Raw genomic sequence first — 21,988 nt, forward strand, 5'->3', positions numbered from 1 at the left:
TACTAGGTCCCATATTCTGTCTCTCAATAAGCGCACAAATTTTGCTTACACAAAATGTTTTTTTAAAATGTCATGTGGCCTGGCCATGGCAAATATAACAGCCATGGATTTACAAGATCAAATTCTTATATCCAATCTATGATGACACTGCACTACAAATCTAATCCAACACTAAAAGAAACTTTTAACCTTTACCATTTGGGAATAAGATATTTAAGTTCCGCAGAGAAAGTTCTTCTGATGTGATGTACCTGACAATACTCGTACGTAAAAGTTTTGGTTGGAAAACCTGAAAGGAATATACCACGTGGGAAATCTAGGTATGGATAGGAGGATAATATTAAAACGATTCATAAATAAACAGAGCGTGGAAACGATTCAACTACAGTCAGGACTGTAATCTTGAGACTTGCAAGTCTCAATATTATAGTCGTGGACTGTAGCTGAGTATAGGGACCGGTGGTGCGGAGTTCTGAACACGGTCACAGGTCTTAAATTTCCATAAAAGACGGGAAGTATCTTGAATAGCTGAGTGACTATGAACTTCTGAAGAACAACCCTGCTCGATCGTGAATGTGCTCGGAGATAATTTAAAAAATATGAAGAATTAGACCTCCATTTTATCACTTTTAATGTAACTGTTTTCACTTCAGTTTTGTATGAATATAAAGAAGGTAAAATGTAGGTTAATGAATTTTTTACTTAACATTTCCACTTTTCCTGCGACACGCGGTGTAACTTTTTGAACAAGTTTGTGTGTGTTTGACGATACAGAAAAAGAGGAACTGTCATTTTACTATTTATTTCTGTGACTCGCCGTTTAGGACAAACATGTCATTGCATATTTTTCGACACCTCTGTGACTAAGTTTAGAAGTAAAAAACCTGTAATTATTCCAGCGTCGTCTCTCCCGGAGGAACATCTTTTGTACTGACATTTATTCTATGAAGAGACGTATGGGAATATAATGACTATTTACCCTAATTTTCCAAAATATACGAAAGTTTATGATTTTTCCCGCGGTTGCTTCTTTTTAAGGGAACATTTTCTTTGCCTGTTTTCTTTTCGCATGAATCACACCGATCAATAAGTTCTTTTATTCATCTGTGACAAAGTTTAAAGTTAAGAAGAAGACAATAATTTTGTCCGTCTTGTGTGTCCAAGAGGAACTATTTAGTCTGCCATTTCATTATTTTAGGAAGATGCGGTTTACGTAGACTCCTAGCGGATAATTTTCAAAACTGTGAGAAGCGTGTAATTATCCGAAGGTTATCCCACCGAGGGGAAACGGACAGTCAGATGGACCGACTATTGCCTGTTATATATTAATAGGTATTTTTTAAAACCGCTTGATTAAACGTCTTGAGATAACTGAGCAGTTGTATCATGCCAGTCGCCAGGGGTAAATGCAATATTCGCTGTACCAGTAAATGTCCATAATGCGCGCTCGCAGCCTTATTTATAATATATTTTTCAACAAAACGATATGTGTCCTGAACTCTTGTTATTTTATTAGTGGCTTTTTGATCAGGTTTTGACCACTAAGAAACCACTGAAAACCACGGAGACTTAAATAGTTTACCCCAAAAGTGAAAAGAGAAGAATAACCACACGAGTAAATATTATATGGGTACTTACAGAAACAACACAAGTCCAAAAAAAGTAACTTCAGCTATAAGAACAGATACAAAAGATGTTAGCGAATTATAGCCGTGTCAAAAACTGACTTTCTAGCCATTCTTGGGGCCAATAACAATTATTATTTGCCAAAAATGAAACAAGGGTGAAATAAAATATTTTCTGGCCTGATTCTTTTTCTACCTTAGGTTTCATGAAAGTGAATTTTGTGTCATAATTTGGCTTTGAAAATGGCCGATTCATATATGTAGATGTTTTATGTAATATCATTATTACACAACAATCCTGTTATAAACTCTGTGTAAGAACAATCCTATTTAAATCCCATTTTTCATAAGATCTTTCTGTAGTTGCTTTAATAGCTTTCTGTTACACAGGTCATAAAACAAAGAAAGGACGGAGAAATAATAAGAGCTACTAACATGCACATTCTAAATCTTCTACCAGATCTGAATCCAATGATAGGACCTGTAGCCCGTTAAATATGATTGATATCAATCGATAAAGTAGCCTGTAATGGATTGCTCAGATCAATGGCCCTGCTGCAGTCGAAATACTACATCCGCCATTTTATAAAATGCCAACAAACGTAATTTAAAATACGTATTTCTCGTGCATTCCTCGCACGCCATCTGCAATGCACTGAAGTAAGATAACTCAAAGAATTTTTAGATGTAGACCTTTATGTCAATCGTTCAGAGAGTTGAAAGTTGCTTCTGAATCACAGCATCCCAAAGACGTAATTTCTGGTTAATGACTATCAGAATTCAAAATGAGATGAACAGAGCATGTACAAAATTAATTTTCATTGCCTTAAATTTTTTTGGTACACAGTCCCATTATCATAATCTCTTAATTAAGACATCTGTTTTTATTTAACACAATGGCAGGTGTCCTTTCTTTTGTTTCTTTCTTGTTTCCTTCATCTCATGCCGTATTCCACACCCTGATTTTTGAACGAGACAGCCTTGTTGCAGTGTTATTAGAAAGGCTCTTAGTGTGTTAATGCACCAAATATACAGTGGCAGCACTGTATTTACGTACTAAGCGCTTGAAAAATGATTTTTTGATTTTGTTAATGGTATTGCAGGCATGCTCTTACATCAATCCAGTCTTGATGCCTAATGGATCGCACTGAAGAAGAAATTCTCGGCAATTCTTAAGTTTTGGATGTGATGAGTGATATTTTGGCTCCTTCCGTTTATTGGAATTCAGCTTGTAACATTACCAGTTTATTTTAATTTGATATTTATTTTAATTTTGTACAATAAATGATATTTACCATTGAAACATACACTTGAATATAAACAGATTATTGGATAAACAGCTACATGTTTAACCATTTTTGTAATTTTTAAGTTTTTCCAAAATATATTCTTATATCTGTGTGTATGTCATCAGTTGACTGTCGCAGTATTATGCAGCAATGAAGACAATTATGTGACATTACTAAATACTTGTAGGAAAACTAACGCAGTTAGAACTCCATTCTTCACAGGCTGCATCCATCAGACTAAGACGCAAAACATTCAGAATCAGTTCCGTTGCAATTTTCAATCCACTCGAACTGTCAGCAAATTACTGTAGTTGAGGCAACATGCTTTATTTTCTATGGCACCGTGTTTTGGCTTCCTCAGGAACACAAAGGGAATGGGTGGAAAACCTGGAAACAAAACTACAATGTTAAGGGAATCATTCTTTAAAAGGAATTGTTCCCAATATATCGTGGTATGAAGGATTATCAAGAGGGGCAAAAGTTGCGCCGATCACAAGTAGTGAAGGCAGAGGCAGACACATGATGGGTTGAACAACTGCAAAGAAACTGCTGCTGACACTCAGGAACATGTGAGTTAATACAAAAGAACACCTTACATAAAATGAATGCACTACTCGTAATAAACAATGCTTGAGAAGCAAACAATACTTGCTGAAACAGAACACAGCAGAAATGTAATTAAGAGGGCAGTAGTTCCAGTGATCTTTTGTTGCTAACTACTCACTTACCAGTCTGTCAGCAAATGACTTTGTGGGTTACCTCTTAGATGCTTTAAGTGAGCAGGTATTTTTTATATTAATATTGGTATACAGTAAATATCTCTCTGTATTCATTTTACCTTTACTTAAGTGTTGCAATTTTATAGTTCTTGGAAGGTGTTGATGGCAGAAGCAGACCTCTGGATGGAGGAACTTGATATAACGATACTAAGTGTTTCGCTTTGTTCCCTCTAGAAAGATCTGAAGATTTTCTGGTCATTAGATACTAAAATGCAGTGAAATCTATGACCGATATGCTGATGGTAATAATGAATGGACACTGCAAAAGGTGTCATAATACTGCAATGTTGTCTGCTGTTATACCATAATTAAATAATGTTTTGATGAAATTACAGTAATTCCAGTACAGTCTTTCACAGCTAAGAGTTTTAACTCTGTGTTGCTGCTTTTTCAACGTGAACATGGCCTTTGCAGTTGTTCCCTCCTTGAGAACTTTAAGTGCATCCTCATACTGGCAACAAAGAGTTTGTCTTGATGCCAAGTTTTTCATACTCCAGATGCCTTCATACGGCAGGCGATGAAATTAATTATGTCATGACACAATAATATGAAGAATAAATGCAGATTAATTGCCTGACACCTGCAATAGATAATATATGTGCATGCATTTCAATTAAGGATTGTGATCTACTCCTAAAATCAATCCAAGATGAAGCTCCTATGAATAAATGGTCACAAGTGCCTTGTGAGAGGTAATATTTGGATAGGAATAATTGGTGATCACATTAAGAGTTAGTGTTTAAACTCTTAGGATATCTTATGTACATTTTCAGTAGAATTACCTTGAATACTATTGGCTGTACCATTGACAGTGTAAAAAACTGTGGTTTACGCAAGGCTAAGCTCCTGTTCATTTTACCTGCAACATAAAGCGGCTTTTGCACTCTCATCACACACATTGATGGATGAGATAAACCAAATTGACTGTGTGGCCTCTGTGGCCCGATTTTACATCTACCAACTCCTACCTGTGGGGGAATCTGAACGGCATAATTTTGTTGGAAAGAGTCAACATGAATTACTACCTTTGGCATTTGATTCAGTGGCTGGGACAACAGTAGCACATATGACTGGAATTTTTCATTGCACTACTATCAGGAATTCTTGGTGCATCAGTGGTCATTTATGCACTCAATGGAAGAAGCAGCATTTTCAGAAAAAGAATTGGGGGGGGGGGGGGGGAGTCTTTTTAAAAGTTAAGATGCTGTTAAACTATGCTTAAGTACAAAAATGAATGTGCTTTTAATAAGCTGTTTTATTTGTCTCATTTGATTTACTGATGCTTCCAAGTCTCACTAATCAAGTGGTTGCAACCCTATGTTTATAATAATTTTTTGGGTTTCCTTTAAGAATAGAACACAATCATTATGTTTGTTGCATACAATTAAGAAGAACCAACTATTTGGTCATTTCTAATTATCTGCATATGTTACCCAAAATACTGATCTAGAAGACATCCTATTTTTATATTTCAGAAGCATTACATAATTGCTGAATGATGCACTTGCCAATTAATTCGTGTCTTAAAAGAGCTACTCTCTATCACTTTCATGTAGTCGGGTTATCTTGCATGAGGCATCTTTGCAGATTACAGACATTTGAAATACCACCTGTTAATATATCCACTTAACCAGTCAAGTGCAGGAGAATACAAGTTGCATTTGAAAATTCCCACATGCCTGTTTCCATCACATGTTCTTTAGGAGAATAATAGGGACATGACTGGAACCTGCAGCAAACATTCTAGGTGTTTAACAGTGCAGCTTTTGTTGTTTTCCTAATCATGTTGAATATTGGCAAAAGATGTTTACAGTAGGAAGAAACAATCAGCATTCTAATACACAGAGTTTAAAACTGAGACTTTGTCTCTCTATAACCTTAAAATAACATTTTGTACTGTGATGTTGCCTTTAGTACAATGAGAGCTCTAAAAACAAATTTGTAGAACCAAAACTCTATCCAAGAAGACATTTTAAAATGTTTTGTCCAAAACTTAAATACATGATGGGACAATGAGATTTTTCTTTTTACCCATTGGACATTGGTGATCTATTCCCACGCATAAGGTCAATATGAATGTAAATTTCTCCTTGCATAAGTATCATGGTTTGAGGTTATCTGGAAGAAGGGATGTAACACTCCATCCACTCTGTCTCAGCAGTGGATGGAAGTGAGTGATCAGCTTCATGCTCCAGGTGATATACACTGTGAAAAGGAACTCAAGGACTGAGTAGGAGATTGGGTGGACTGCACAGCCAACCTGGATGTTGTTTTGAAACTTCCTGTTCTTTTCATGAATGGAATCCCAGTTATCCATAATGCCCATTCCATCCAGGCTCGTACCTTGAGAAATGGGGGTTGATGCATGTAGTTGCATTACTGTCTTATTCAGCAGCTAAAATTGCAAGGAGCTTTATCACAACACCTTCAAAATGTGTTGTATTGGTGCATAGATCTCTTTGTCATGCCCTCCTCTTTCGTTCTGCTTAACACCTCATCATGCTTTCTTCTAATAAAAAATAAATTTATGCGATTCTGAATGACACAATTGTTTTTTAATGACGAAAAGTCAATGTTTTAATTTAATTTGCATTTAAGTTGGTGTTCCTGTTGAATACCAGGGTGGTATTTGTGAATGAGCAAGGTTAACAGCTGTGGATTGTTAACCTTAAAACTTCCTAATTTTCATCAAGCCTGTCTTGTTCTTCCGATGCTTCCAACGATTGAGGACAAATAGTTAACAATTTGGTGACTAATTGCATGAGGTAACTTAAAATGGTGTGTGTTACTAGTAAGTCAATATGTGTGAAATTCCAACGTCATGGCAGGTTAGGCGAGTTAGTTCAATTGAAAAAGTTTGATAGGCTTACAAAAAGTAAATAAACCTCAAAAACAACAACGGGTAAACATGGTCATTAACTGCAAGAATATTTCTGATATTTCTTTCATACTCTTTAAGATATTTACAAGTTGTCTTGGACCCAAAATTCAAAAGCTATGGTTTGGCAAAGGAATAAACCAACCAGTGAATCGGAATGCAGGATGCGAGTGATAGCAAGGGAAATAAGGAAGGTGATGGTCATGGTCATACAAGAGGCATATAGTATATTCGTTGCAAGGCTGTTATAATTTTATCCACATTAATGAGATGAAAAGGGAAGTACACATCTTTACATGGTCCACGGCAATGCTCTAGTGAGTACTTTATAGTGACATAACTATTGCTCTGTAACAGGAAACATGCTATTATGGTATAAAATTTAGGTTATGTTAGTTTTAGGTTAAAACGTTGTTAGTTTTGATTTTAAAAATAATTAATTGTGTTGATAGATCCATACAATATCTAGAATTGAACCAACTTTAAAGCAGTCAGGCAAGCAACCAGTCACATTCAAATATTAGGGGACGGAAAGATGTTTTCTGACATTAATTAATCTAGAAGATGTTTATATTGTTCTGGACCCAAATCAAGTAGTGAGGTAACTTTAAGCTTTAGTTTTTTGATTGATATAGATACATTGAAATGTGTAGTCGATAACAATCCATGTTTCTCATCCAACACAAAGATGTGATTTGACATACCACTGCAGTGTGCTGCATCTCCAAATCTGAAAGACATTACAGCCATTTGAAGTTAGTTGTATAGCACATACAGGTGGCATTTAGTCATAAAACTGCAGCAAATTATCTTTGTAGGATATGCAGACAGATCTACAAGCCACTGAAAAGCATCCTCCTTACCATTATGTATATAGTTTTAAAGAAACATTCAATTTCAAACAGTGGTAAATATTCCAGTTAGTATATACAGTAACCAGATTCTAGATTTGGTGTGGTAGGAATAAGATTATTATTCGGAAATGAATTAGGAATTGCCTTAGCCAAGAACTTCATTGCATCTTCGGTTTTTAGGGTTATGGTATCACTGTTCTTCATTCTTTCTACATACGTTAAAAGTAGGTATTAATAAAGTTAGCTATTAGTTAAGGATCATTATTATATATCATTATTGGTGGGCTTTCAATGTGCTTTATGTATTTGCCAGTAAAGTGTAACAATTTAATCAAAGCAAGGAAATTTGCCTAGAGTTTGTTACTGCCACTAAAGTTTGTATGTTATCTGTTAATAAAGACTGTGATCCCACCAATAAGGTAAGTGGATGCCCATCTAGTTTTGCGAATAAACATATAACTAACTATACACAAAATAAAGAATAGCTGATTACACAAAAAATAGGGAATTTTGTAACAAGGGATGTACATATTTTTATAGCAGGAAGAGTAACGATTCATTAACATAGGTATTGCACATGAAGTAATGTGAAATTACAAAAGTGGCTAAGGACAGCATTATAGTACACTTAGATCAAAAGTCAATCATAATACATGAGTAACTTGGTACACGCAATGTAGGAGAAGAAAAATATGTTCAAGGAAACAATAAGCAATTAAAGATTCAGCAAAAGTTGCTGATGCTTCCAGTACATTAAAAAGGGTAGAAAGATGCAGTTTCATATTTAAAAGATTCTTGTACCATTAAATGCCCATTGTTAAAATTATCCCATCTACTGAAACTGAGATAAAGTAAAATGAATTACCAAAAATTAATCCTAAGATGTTATGATGAAATAATATGACAAATTTTGAAAGCTTGTTGATCTCTGTTTTATCACCCATTAAGTAATATCAACTAAGGAGACACACCGAGTGTGAAAAATTATCCAATTTCAGTAGTAACTGTGTTTCGTGATGCACTTGAGAACGATATGTACAATAGGTTAGGCCATGAAATTAATATTAATAACATAACATATTGGACCCAGGACACTTTGGCTTCAAGGTACATGCACTGAAAATGCTACCTTCATTTTGCTACAGATGTATTTATCATGAAACAGCTGTTATGTCCTTAAATGCCACTGACCACTTGCTCATTGCAATGGTCATGAGTTGTGATTTATTTGAGGTTATGACTGAATGTTGAAGTGTTTAAGACTAGATTGTGCTTGATAGGTTTAAGAAAATTGGGTGGTAGCCTGTGAACTGGATTCATCTGGCTGAGGATAAGGAAAGGTGGCATGTTATTGTGAACATATTAGTGAATATTTGGGTTTAGCAAAAGGTGGAGAATTTCTTGACTTTCTGAAAGACTGTGCTTTGTACTTCCTGTCATGTCAATTTCATTTGCATTTAACGGCTACTCAAGTGCCTCAGTCCATGGTACAAACATTTTCTGTGGTGGGGATGCTGAGAACATAAAAAGCAGCTTTCTGACTCTTCCAAGCTTGTCTCTTATGCCCTTCTTCTGTTAGCTATAGAGAGTGAAGGTGAAAGAAAGAGTAAAAGATTCTTAATAAGTAATTTAAGAAATTAACAATTTAAATGTAAACATCTTAATTGATTAATTTTTATTACACACACCTGGAACACGGTTTAAGAAATCATTTTCTTTTAATGAGCATTTCTGATGATAAAAGCTACCTTTTTCACAATCCCAGCCAAATGCTTGGTCGCAGCCCAAACTTTTACCAAGGTAATGATAATTTGTTGTTTGGTCACATCTGTCACGCCCTTTATATGACAATGACAGATGAGTATGGAGCAGTGGCGAAATGATGATTTGGGGGCGGAAGCCAAATAACTTTGAGAGAAACTGCTCCAGTGCCACTTTGCCCACCACAAATGTTCAGGATGATCTGACATGTGACTGGTATGAGAGCCAAGACAATGAAGTTCTTTTAATGATAAAACCTTGCACATTCTCTGAATGATGCTAAATTCTTAATCCAGTTTCAAAGCAATAGCATAAAATAAGTATAGATATGCAATGAGTACACCAAACTATATGCCTGTTTTCGGATCATATCATGTATTGAAACCTTATTAAATAAATGTGAAAAGGGTAAGGTTTATTGTTTTCAGTGGTCTGGCTAGTAGTGTGCCGACGTTCCACTAAAATTGGAGCAATACGTGATGTTTTCTCGTCTCCTTTCCATACAAGCTTTACTGTGTGCTTGGATGTGGCTTTATCAATTATGCAGCCTGACTGCTACACCATTTGATCACGTCTTGTTGCACTAGAGGAGCAGAATGATTCGTCACTGTGCCAGAGGTTCCAGTCTACGCATTCATGCTTGATTCAGAGCGAAGAAAAAAAAGAGAATTTGCCCTTAAGCACAGAATGACTATATAGAATCTTTGCAACTGCTACAAGATTATGATCCTCTTTTGAGTGACCAGTTAAGAGGCAGCCACTGTTTTCAAGGGCACATCTTCGGACTTTCAGAATGATTTCATTAAAGCCGTCCATGAAGTGATCCTAGATGGCATTTTATGACATATAAGAACCACTTAATAATGGATTAAACTGTCAGTATGTAATAGTTTTGTATCTGCAATAATGATGGCCATCAAGGCTGGTGAAATATTGAAAGTTGCAAAGAATGTATTTTGACAATATGTGTACTCCAAAATGGAGTCTGGAATACACTACCCACTCTTTGTAATTTTATAAATTAATTAAATCTGCTATACCTAGATACATATTGGTGGCATTAAAAACTCAAACACAATAAAAATGGAATTGAAGTTCTCATCTATAATCAGTAGATGTCAACAATTGTTTTGCTGGGATATTTTACAATCTAGGAGTGGTTTTCTTCGCTGTTAAGTACTAATCTTCGCATTACATGGCATCTGCTTCATATATGACAGGTATCTGACTTGAATCCTTCCCTAGCACTAGTTATCATTTTTTCTCATCCTCAGCCCAATAATGTGCCACATGCAGTTGCTGTTTAATGCAAAGCACAGTTTTTTAAGAATTGGCAGTCTTTCATTGATGCTGCATAACCTCTTCAGTTGACGCAGCAGTGAAGCTGATTTTGGAGTATTGACTAGTTTCAGTTACTTTAGATGTTCGATACAGAAGAAATTCAAAGATTCTATTTAAGATGAAATAAGTTCAATCAGAAGTTGACAAATTACTCATTTACGTACATATTTCTGCAAATGTGAATATAGCAACAAAATCTTGGTTATGATGTTATGGGGTGATATATATTCTTTAAGTAGGACTTGACTGTTTAGTATTGGAGCATTGTGCATATTTTTAGATATTTCTCATACATTAAATACATACTTTTGTAAACATTAGTGAAATTTTATCTTCGCATCGTTTCTGTTGTCAGTGTAATTAGACACCCAAATTCTTGCATTTTGGTAAAATAATCATTGTATAACAATATTTCATAATGTGTAGGTATGTTTATTAGCTACTGCGTCCCGCTGAATTTAACTTGTATATGCAGTGGTCACCTGGGATAATTTTATTGTTTCAGCTGTACATTCACCCAGTACACACAGTATCGATTTTCCGTACGTTCGTAATTGGCAGAAAAGTATTAAGAGATTCACATTTTGCTAAAGCCCCTACATGGCACATAGACGGACAGCTTTACTCCTTTTTTAAGCGATGTATAAATTATTTTAGCGCTAAACGCTGTATGACCTGCAACACGCAAATGGGCAAAGGCTGTAATTCACATGTATTACGGTATAAGGTGATCTCTGGTCATATCCTACAAACACGTAAGTTACCTGCACTGGTAACGACGTTTACATCTTATACGTTGGTCACAATGTACGACGGAAATAAACATAAAAGCATCAGATTTGAAATTAGGTCTTTGACAGGTAAACGTATTGTGCATATTGTGTGTGTTACAGACGAATTTGAAATCTGCGGATCGAAATATGGTGTAGTCTAGTATTCTCATTATTTTTCAATTGTATCTATACATCCTTCTACGGAAACGTAGTTTGTTTTCGCGAATGAATTAAAGACGATGCAGTAAGCAAAGATCCGATTCCGCTGTGGCAGAAGGAGTATTCTGAGGTCTCCGATATAAGGTTTGCTCTTTGTGGTATTTAAGATACTTTAAACGAATCTGTAAAGTTGAAGGTTTCAGAAATTTCACATTTAAACTGTTTCTTATGAAGGCATCCTGAATTTAATAATAGCTGAACAGTTGTCATAGGAAGTTGAGGTTATATTAAGCCGAGCAAAACTAATAAATTAATGTAAAACATTTCTGTGAAGTGAAAAGTGAGGATCAATATATCATGTTGATTTAAAGTTTGACACATTTTTAAACATGTTACGAATTTTTGAAGCAAGCTTTCCTGCTGACACAGTTAACAGGAACAAGCTAATGGAAATTTTAAAGGCATGTAACATACCCAGTCAACTTATTGTAGCAATTTATTACATTTATAAAAAATCAACCTCATTGCAATAAAAATTAATAAGTAATTTCAGTTTATGAAACTTTGATAGTGACACTTATTTTCTTTTAATTAGCAATACGAGCCTGAATGTATCCAAGAAAACAGCTTCTACTTCCTTTAATGCAAGCTTATCGAAGACTCCAAACAAGTTCAATGTGACAGGGGAATGCATTGCAACACAGGAAACACCTGGTAAAATACCTAAGAAAATGCCAGGTAAAGTGTGTGTATATATATATATATATATATATATATATATATGTTCATAACATTTAACATATATATATAATTAGGACCAGAAGCTTATTTTCTTCTCTGTCCAAATCTGCTTTTTCCTTGGCAATAGTAATCTTTTCTTCATTCTCTGGGTTACTGAGTTTCTAATTGATATCAAAGTAATCTCTGTATGCACTACCTACTAGTCAATTTAACCTACTCTTACAAGGAAATCTGGTCAGTTGATACCCACCAGTTTTGGCTCCTTTTTTTTCAGTATTGCTGTGGCCCCTCCTGTGACTTCTTGGCCAACATATTTGTTGATACTTTACAATTTCTTTGAACAACACAGATTTATTTTCCTCTTGCTTTAATGTTATTGTAGAAGGCATACCTGCATTCCCTGCCATAACTCAGTTTGTAGCAGTTGTTTGGCTATGGTACAGGCAACTCAGGTTTGATTCTCAGTCAGGCTTTTACAATCATGAAGTCTACAGTGGCTTTGGGGACTCAAATTTAATTTATTTTCTTACGTGTTTGCAAATTTTCTTTCTGTGTTCTTTCGTTAAAATTCAAGAATGAGAGGTGTACACTTGGTTTCTCAGTGTGAAAGGTCAAAAATACACCAGTATTTTATAACAGAGAAGCTTTATATGATGCACTGTGAGGATAAACTTACGCAGTTAACTGCAGGGACCTGAGTTTGTGTTCAGGGTAGTGATATATTCATGGCAGGAACAGATTATAGTTTTGGGAAGGAACACTGGCGCTACAAATCTTGACACACCTTCCACAAATCAAAAGTTCATTGTTACAGTAACACAAGATGAAGAAACTTTATTCGCTTGGAGTCGCTGCAAGAAACCTTGCACTATACCTCATCTCAAGAAATTAGTAACCTCTCATACCACTTGCAGAAACAGGCCCCTACATATTTAATCATGGGCTGTGACAGAGTGAACTTGTAGGCAGTTACCAGTGTTTCAGAGGAACATTCTGTCTCCAACCCAAAGGCTGAAGTGAGAAGTGTTGGGAAGTGGTTGGTTTATATAGGGTTAGGAAAAGGACCAGGCCACGGTGATTGTCCAGCCAGAGACGAGGAATGAAGAAGGGAGATGGAAATTGTCCAGGCCTATTGAAAAGAGCCCTGAAAGGGCCACTCTCTCCTTACCCAACTTCTCTCTAGCTCCTTGTTTCCTATCGGTCGAGACTGTCCATCTTCCTTGCAGTTAAAGTGAAGCTGCAAAGTCTGATTTCAGACCACTCTAAAAAGGCACTGTTTCAGATAAGTGTTACTAAAATGTGCATTTTCCCCCTCCCATCCCTCTTTAACCTCTGGTTTTAGATTAAAATATTCACATGCATGCAGTCTCTTAAGAAAACTCCCACGGTCATAACGTCATTTATATTAGATGTGTTATTGATAACTTCACTGTTTTCAGGTTTGTGGACTAAAGTGGTCTCCAGATGGCAGATACCTAGCTAGTGGTGGAAATGACAATACGCTGTACATTTGGCCAGTTGTTGCAGGACGAGCTTACTCACACCCCCAACCTTTATACTCTCTCAGGTAAGTGGATACTTGATGATGTAGTTTCGTATTTGTGAAACGAGTGGACGTCGTACTCTATCATATAAATTCCATGAAAATAATAAAATGCGATTGTAGACATATATTGTATCTTGAAACTGTTCCAGTTTTGCTAACTTGATTGTATTTTAGTCAAACATTCTTGGGCTGTCAGTCACATCAGTTGATTAAAAATCACCAGTGTTTCAGGGACCATCTCCATCATTGCTCTAGACACACAAATGATTTTCACAAGGGAATGACAAACATGTTTTCTGTTTAGTAGAATTGCACTGCAAAAATTGTGACATTCCATTCCAATAGAGAGATGCTTATTTTCCTGCTGTGTCGTAATTTCCAGTGTTTGTTTGTAGTGCACATCAAGCAGCTGTGAAGGCATTGGCAAATGGTGGTGGAACAGGTGACATATGCTTTCGCTTTTGGAACTGCAATACTGGTTGTTGTTTCAACACCATCGACACTAAGTCTCAGGTAAGGCCTGGATATTTACTGTATTTAAGACCCCTTGACTGCCATGACTATAGAAAGTACATAACTGCTTAGGCTGATGCACTGTTAAATTTGGAAGGTACAGTAGCACATCTATAGTTATTAAGTGAATAATTATTGTTTTATTTAAAAATCTGGGCAGCCATGTTAGTGTTGTGTCAAAAACCAGCATTTCAGAGACACTGATAATGGAGACGGAGCTAGTCTCTGAAACGTTGATTTTTCACTCCACATTGACATGTCTGGTCATTTGAGAAGATTTTATAACAAATAAGTAACGTGACTTGTGTTTGTCAATTTACAAACATCTCAAATGTGTGGACTGTTGCCTAACTACTGCATGATTATCTTGTTGAAGCTTGTAATAAAATGGCCATTACCTTCATATTCAACTACTGTCTTCTGTTTGTTAGACATTATTACCACTAAGGGAAGGTTTATGAATGAAAAATCTTGAATTTTTAAATCTGTCAGTCATTTGTCTCCTTGGACTGGGTTATTTAGTGGATTTTGTTACTTCCTTGAATCCACTGAAATATTTACACTGTAAAAAATTTCTTACAGGTATGCAGTCTTCAGTGGTCAGCTACATACAGAGAACTCATCTCAGGTCATGGTTACGCAAATAATCAACTAATTATCTGGAAATATCCATCAATGACAAAGGTAAATGATCATAATTTTAGTGAGATGAAATGTTAATAGATAAGCGATTGAAAATGAATTGGTTATTTCTGAAAGGTTTGTATTGGGAGATGTCTACGAAAGTTGACTCAGGATATTTTCATGTATTTTAAAATTATACATATATAATTGGTTAGTTGGAAGATAGATTTATTTCACACTTATTTTTGAGCATCCTGTGACTGAGATTTAATTCTTGTAGAACAGGCTCCTGTTACCAGCCACTTTTGTATATTATTGTCTGACTTAGTGTTTTGCACCAAAAACATGATGATGATTAACAAATATTTTGCAAACGAAAGTCTTCTTCCCCCACTCTCTATTTGCTTCATCTTAAATCATGAGTCAGTATACGTATTTATGCCGCAGTACATGGCACCAACATGAGAACCTGAAATCTCAGAAAATGTTTTTCCAATACTGTCATGGCAAACTTTGTAATTTATGTTTATTTTGATATTGTTCCCATCACCTTTACTCTGCCGTGCTTGAGGGAATGAAAGAAGAAAATGGGGTGGTTTTCCTGGGCTCTCAATTTGGTCTCAACCCACACCTCCTATGCTTCTTCCTCTTGACCTTCCTTCTCTCTCTGTTTTGTTTCTTAACCTGTCATTCCCATCTTTATCACAGCCTCCATTGTGAACATTTTCCTTTCACTTTCATGTTCAAAGCCTTCTTTGGGATTTGTCTATTATTCATTCTTAATAAACCATTGCCCATACCATCTCATTCTGTTCTTTGTTAGTTTTTCTTCCATGGCATTTAACTTAGATTCTCTTTCATTTTTTTAAATTTTTTATCCTATCTCTTTTAGTATTTCAGTCTTTGCTTCTTCAAAATTGCATCTCTGCTGCCATTAATTTTAGTAGTTCAGGATTTTACTATTTAACATAAGAATTATGATCCTTAAATTTGGATTGAAACTCTTTTATTTTCATCATTGCACTGGGTGAATATTTTAAATTTGTACAGGAACCACAGACATTAATAACTTCTGTGGTCCCCGTACAAATTTATAAAGTATTTCCATAAAATATTTTTCATCTAAATGTCAGACAGGATCTTGTCGTCCAAACAAAACACTAACACAACACGAATACCAGTACCACCTTCTGCGGGCAGAGTCAGTTTGTATTTTTACTGCAAGAGTTTATTGCCAAACCCCAAAGCTGGAGAACTGGTCCTTGCGTAATTTTATCAGTAAAATGAGAGCATTGATTAAGTTAATTAAATCAAGTCTTGAATTAATTTCAGGTTGCCGAATTAACTGGACACACAGCACGGGTATTGCAACTGGCTATGTCTCCAGATGGAAGCACAGTTTCGTCTGCTGGTGCAGATGAAACTTTAAGATTGTGGAAATGTTTTGCTCTTCATCCTATCAAGAAGAAGAAGAAGAAAGAGATAAGAGACTCTAAGGCTGCTCCGAGCATGTTTAAGGGAATTCGATGATGAAATTTGGTCACACAAATTATAATGTACTATTGAAATCCTGATGTTGAGTGAACAAATAATTTGTTGTTATTGTGAACTGTCTAGTAACTTACATAAATGTTCAAATGTGGAGTGTTATGCAGGACTGCTTGTAATATTTGTGATATGTACATTTATTTGTTTTATTTATACAATTGTATTTATTTATTAAATGTTTTAAATTATTACAACAGAATGTTTTTATTTATGGCATTCAGTTTTCACCCACCTTTTCACAGTGGTCACTTTTATGAATGTATTAATACAATCTCATTCATAGAAAATTGTATTAGTAATATTCATACTTTATGTGGTGACGTTCAGAAACCGTAAAATCATTACGTCTCTGTTAGGAAAGGCGGATACCACTTTCCTGGAGGACAGTGATCAGAGAAGGTTGTTATTCATTTTGGTAATTCAAATTAATTGTATATGCATTTGTTGTGCTGTCACTGCACATGTTGCGAATGAATATAATATGAGAATTTAACTAACAACAAAACATAATCTGTCTGTATAAATACAGCCATTATCTGAAGACAAGAGTAAAGCCAACTCCTGAAATGTGTATACCACATACATATCAGACAATGGACAATGTCTGACGTAATATTGGTATAATGAATGAACCATTGTTATTAACTTGTAGATCAGCGTGTGCCTTACTGGTTAGTTACATTTTGAGACAATACCTTCCGTGTAGGATCTGAAGCTTTCACGGGGACTAAGTATAATGAATTCTTCTTGGGCTACCAACAGTGTAAGGTTTTTTTCTCCATTAAAGCAACTTACAAGGCTGGTAGCCCGAGAACAATTCATTAAACTTTCCTTATTCATTTTTATGTACACTGACTGGTACATTTTTCTCCAAAAGCCGTTCTTCAATTCTAGCAGAATAATGTAGAAAAATTTATGGGCATCAGTTTAGGCTGTAGCTAAGATTTCCTTGTGTTCAAAAATTGTTATAATGTGGAAAGGTTGAGAATTTCTCTTCTTTGAGAATGCATGAGTGATGAAGTACCTGACTTAAGATATGTGTCAATTCTGGGCTTTTGTGAATGTGGTAATGAACATTGCCTGAGGTTTCATAACATCACAGAGTTATGTGAACAGCTGAATAAAAAAATGTAGTTTGTTAGACAGGACTTGCCATAAAATATTGAAATTTGTGTTCAATCTCTGAGTGAAATAAGTCAGACTGTATTCTGGTATCATTAATACCAAATGTTATTTTTCTTTCTTGTAGGACAGAACATGAAAAAACTCTAAGGCAACTAGAGTACCATTTTTTATCCATCATAAAGAACACAAAAAAATGGTTCTTTCCTGAATTTGGCTTCACTAGTGTTGGTGCATTAGCTGTACCATTACTTTATATTCATACTTTGTTCTTTGTTATATTACATTTTACACTTCTGTAATGTCCCTGTCCTAGACATCTATTTATTTCTTCTGTGAATATGATGTAGAGTGAGACTTTACTGGTACAAACTATGGAAGAGCACATGCTAATGAATGGCATTTGGCAAGACAGCTTCAGATTTTCTCCTTGCCACTACATCCGGACTGGCCACCGTAGTCTTTTATGTAGTGGGAACTGGGAACTCTTTCCCCAAGGATTGAAGTGGCCAGAGTGTGAAGCTGTTCACTTGTATCCATTTAGTGTTCATGTGCCTTACTTCCATGTTTACACATATTCAAGGCAAGGGAACAACTTTATATTTTGCTTCTACATATTAATGTAAAGTTTTGTTTTCTTGGCGGCAGTATTAATTATCGGTTTGGGGGGGGGGGCGGTATTAAGACTTGGTTTTACCTACTGAATGTAAATATTTTTATATATCGCAGAGAGCTAATTTTTTCCCTATTTTACAATTTAATACAGTGCCAGGAACCATTCTAAACCCAGCTGCTGAGAAATTGGATGTGATTAGCACGAGGCTGGAGGCCCGCCAGCCTCGTGTTAAAGGGTAAGGTAATAAAACATCGAGTAATAGTCAGGACATTACAAAGAAGTCATCAGATGTGTCAAGCAGAGTCCATGATTGTAAAGAAGAAACCAGTTCATTTGTTAGTGCAGAGGAAGGAAGACAGAAATCCAAATTACAAAATGAGAAATGGACAGTAAACTGAATTGTATGTTCCTCTAAAACTTTGGTAAACTACAATCCTGTTTCTACTGTACCGTCAATAAACTCCAGCATTAAAGTAAATGCTTCATAGATTCCCTTGTTCACTAATCGAGCTACAAGTACGAAAATAATATTGCAGCTATTTGATCCTTAACTTCGTTCCTGGTACTAATACTAACACTGCAAAAGGGAATGAATTTTCTTTTCTGTATTTCATCCATTCCTTACGTTTACGGAATTACAAATTTTAAGAGCATCAAGCCCATTGGGTAACACGGAGTGTGAAGCATTGAAGTTACGAGAAATACACACATCTAGAAAGTTCTAATTGTGTAATCTTGAAGGTAAGATACCACTTGTGTAACATAGGTGTAAAAGGAAGGATAATATTAAAATGTTTTTGAGGAACTACAGTATGTGGGAAGGGTTCAACTACCGACTTTTGTGAATAAGTTAATGAACTTTATTGTAAATATCCAAGAACATTTTCAAACTAATTCTGCTATACACCGTGTCAACACAAGGAACAAAAATAAGCTTCATAGACCAATTGCTAACCTCTCATGTTTTCAGCAGAGTGCATATTATGCAGGATCAAAATTTTCAACAGTCTACCATCAAATCACACAAATCTTGTAAATAAAAAGGCACAATTTAAACTAGCATTAAAAAAAATTACTTAATTACACACTCCTTTTACTCTGTCGATGAATTTCTAATGTTTACAATAAAATGCACTGGAGGAATGTAAGCTGAGAAAATTGTGGCAGATACTCATTCCGGGATGAAAGCATCAGTACATGTGTACTAAATAATCGTGATGCATCCAGATTATGATTGTGTTGACATGACTTTTCATTATGGTCTATGACTAAAATAAAGTTGCTACAAGTGCATGTACTGTTTCTTTGCAAGACCTTATTCCAAGTGAAGATGAAGATGAAGATGAGGAATCAGAAAAGTCTGAAATAGAAGCCCCTAAGTCTTTATCAGAGAAGCAGAAAAGAAGGTTGGTTAAGTAAGTGTATCATGACTTGTATAGTGTTTTTCTTTGGAGTTGTATGAATGTGCTAGCATTTAATCATACAGTGAAAGCAGTTTCTTCAGTTATGCTCTTCTGTATCTTTACATGGAGGCTATACTAATGTGCAATTACTGAAACGTTCCTTTAGCCCTAATAAGACTCATAAGTGTTTTATTGCATTCATGTTTTCTTGTGCAAATTCATAGAAGTCTTTGGCTGTCAGTATTTGCTTGTCATTAGGACATTGAGGGCTTTCTCCAGCTGCCTGTAATTATGCTGTGCCACCTACTGGGATAGCTGAGTTAGTATAGTGACTAGCTGTGAGCTGGACAACTAGGGTTTGATCCCCGACCGGGGCAGAGGATTTTTCCTCTAGCCTCTGCGTCCATACCGTCTCTGGGGCCCACCCAGCCTCCTATCCGTTGGGTACCTGAGTCCTTTCCTTGAGTTAAAGAGTGACCAGGGCATGATGCTGACTACTCACCATCATCTAGTGCTGAGGTCAAGAACGATTACGCGCTCTACCCTGTCTCCCCCCAAATGACCTAGATGGGTGTAGCAGGACTGCTTTTCACGTACAGCATCACAAAGACTTTTGCCTTGATTGACAGCAAAGACTTACCACTCTGCAGCAATTCCAACTTTGTTATGATTTACACGTTAGGTAACATTTTTATTTTTAGTGTACTGTGATGCAACTGCATATTTTAAGTACAATATCTTTCTCATTTTGCTATCCTGTGTCTTGACATAATAAATCTTCCGCAAAGCATAAAATGTGCTTGTTATGTTCAGTCCTTCTTACCATTATACAGGCAGTTACTCATCACTCCCAAGGCAACATCTTCATAATGTCAAATTGGGCCATGCACTGTTAATTGTGTAATTAAATGCCTCATTTTCCGAATTTTTCAAATATATTAAAAAGCACACTTTGCAAATCTGTATTAAGAATTTAACCTTTTTACAAACAATTGAACTATTTATCTAGAATATAAACAATTAAACTAAAAACAATTTAATTAAAAGCAATTTAATTAAAAACACTGTTTAACTAATACAATTTAACTTTATTACTAAAACAATTAAACTAAAACAATTTAACTTTTTTACTAAAACATTATAAAATATTTAACTAAAATATGAACAATTAAACTAAAAACAATTCAATTAAAAGCAATTTAATTAAAAACACTGTTTAACTAATACAATTTAACCTTTTTACAAACAAATGAACTATTTGTCTAGAATATAAACAATTAAACTAAAAACAATTTAATTAAAAGCAATTTAATTAAAAACACTGTTTAACTAATACAATTTAACTTTATTACTAAAACAATTAAACTAAAACAATTTAACTTTTTTACTAAAACATTATAAAATATTTAACTAAAATATGAACAATTAAACTAAAAACAATTCAATTAAAAGCAATTTAATTAAAAACACTGTTTAACTAATACAATTTAACCTTTTTACAAACAATTGAACTATTTATCTAGAATATAAACAATTAAACTAAAAACAATTTAATTAAAAGCAATTTAATTAAAAACACTGTTTAACTAATACAATTTAACTTTATTACTAAAACAATTAAACTAAAACAATTTAACTTTTTTACTAAAACATTATAAAATATTTAACTAAAATATGAACAATTAAACTAAAAACAATTCAATTAAAAGCAATTTAATTAAAAACACTGTTTAACTAATACAATTTAACCTTTTTACAAACAATTGAACTATTTGTCTAGAATATAAACAATTAAACTAAAAACAATTTAATTAAAAGCAATTTAATTAAAAACACTGTTTAACTAATACAATTTAACTTTATTACTAAAACAATTAAACTAAAACAATTTAACTTTTTTACTAAAACATTATAAAATATTTAACTAAAATATGAACAATTAAACTAAAAACAATTCAATTAAAAACAGTTTAACTAATACAATTTAACTTTTTTTTACAAACAATTGAACTATTTATCTAGAATATAAACAATTAAACTAAAAACAATTTAATTAAAAGCAATTTAATTAAAAACACTGTTTAACTAATACAATTTAACTTTATTACTAAAACAATTAAACTATTTAACGAATATATAAACAATTAAACTAAAACAATTAAACTTTTTTACTGAAACAATTAAAATATTTAACTAAAATATGAACAATTAAACTAAAACAATTCAATTAAAAGCAATTTAATTAAAAACACTGTTTAACTAATACAATTTAACTTTTTCACTAACAATTGAACTATTTATCTAAAATATAAACAATTAAACTAAAAACAATTTAATTAAAACACTGTGCAACTAATACAAATTTAATTTTATTACTAAAACAATTAAACTATTTAACTAATATATAAACAATCAA

The 21,988-nt window shown here is 34.4% G+C and overlaps 1 protein-coding gene across 7 annotated transcripts; it reads left to right on the forward strand.

Moving 5' to 3' along the window:
- Positions 1-6,132: 6,132 nt before the first annotated feature.
- Positions 6,133-18,836, forward strand: LOC147872061 (cell division cycle protein 20 homolog). Of its 7 annotated transcripts, XM_087359342.1 has the most exons (7): positions 6,133-6,458; positions 6,653-6,888; positions 12,055-12,197; positions 13,640-13,767; positions 14,142-14,259; positions 14,842-14,943; positions 16,216-16,630. In XM_087359342.1, the coding sequence occupies exons 2-4, from the start codon at positions 6,842-6,844 to the stop codon at positions 13,681-13,683; spliced, it is 234 nt and encodes a 77-aa protein (XP_087215468.1). In that variant the 5' UTR covers positions 6,133-6,458; positions 6,653-6,841; the 3' UTR covers positions 13,684-13,767; positions 14,142-14,259; positions 14,842-14,943; positions 16,216-16,630. The 7 variants fall into 6 exon arrangements, 5 of the variants coding, with proteins under 5 accessions (XP_087215468.1, XP_087215467.1, XP_087215470.1 ...); XM_087359344.1 differs by lacking the exon at positions 6,653-6,888; XM_087359341.1 differs by having other exon boundaries at positions 6,133-6,888.
- The last annotated feature ends 3,152 nt before the right edge of the window (positions 18,837-21,988 follow it).

This window comes from Zootermopsis nevadensis, unplaced genomic scaffold, assembly GCF_977971745.1.
Source record: "Zootermopsis nevadensis isolate Lab colony 2312 unplaced genomic scaffold, Znev_1.0 Znev_ptg000031l, whole genome shotgun sequence".
In the NCBI taxonomy this organism is placed as follows: domain Eukaryota; kingdom Metazoa; phylum Arthropoda; class Insecta; order Blattodea; family Termopsidae; genus Zootermopsis; species Zootermopsis nevadensis.

Bases quoted from the DNA above. Each gene is read 5' to 3' on its own strand.
- LOC147872061 (XM_087359341.1), top strand. From the start codon at position 6,842: ATGAAAAGGGAAGTACACATCTTTACATGGTCCACGGCAATGCTCTA. The intron at 6,889-12,054 runs GTGAGTACTTTA...TCTTTTAATTAG, and splicing joins TGGTCCACGGCAATGCTCTA to CAATACGAGCCTGAATGTAT. The intron at 12,198-13,639 runs GTAAAGTGTGTG...CACTGTTTTCAG, and splicing joins AATACCTAAGAAAATGCCAG to GTTTGTGGACTAAAGTGGTC.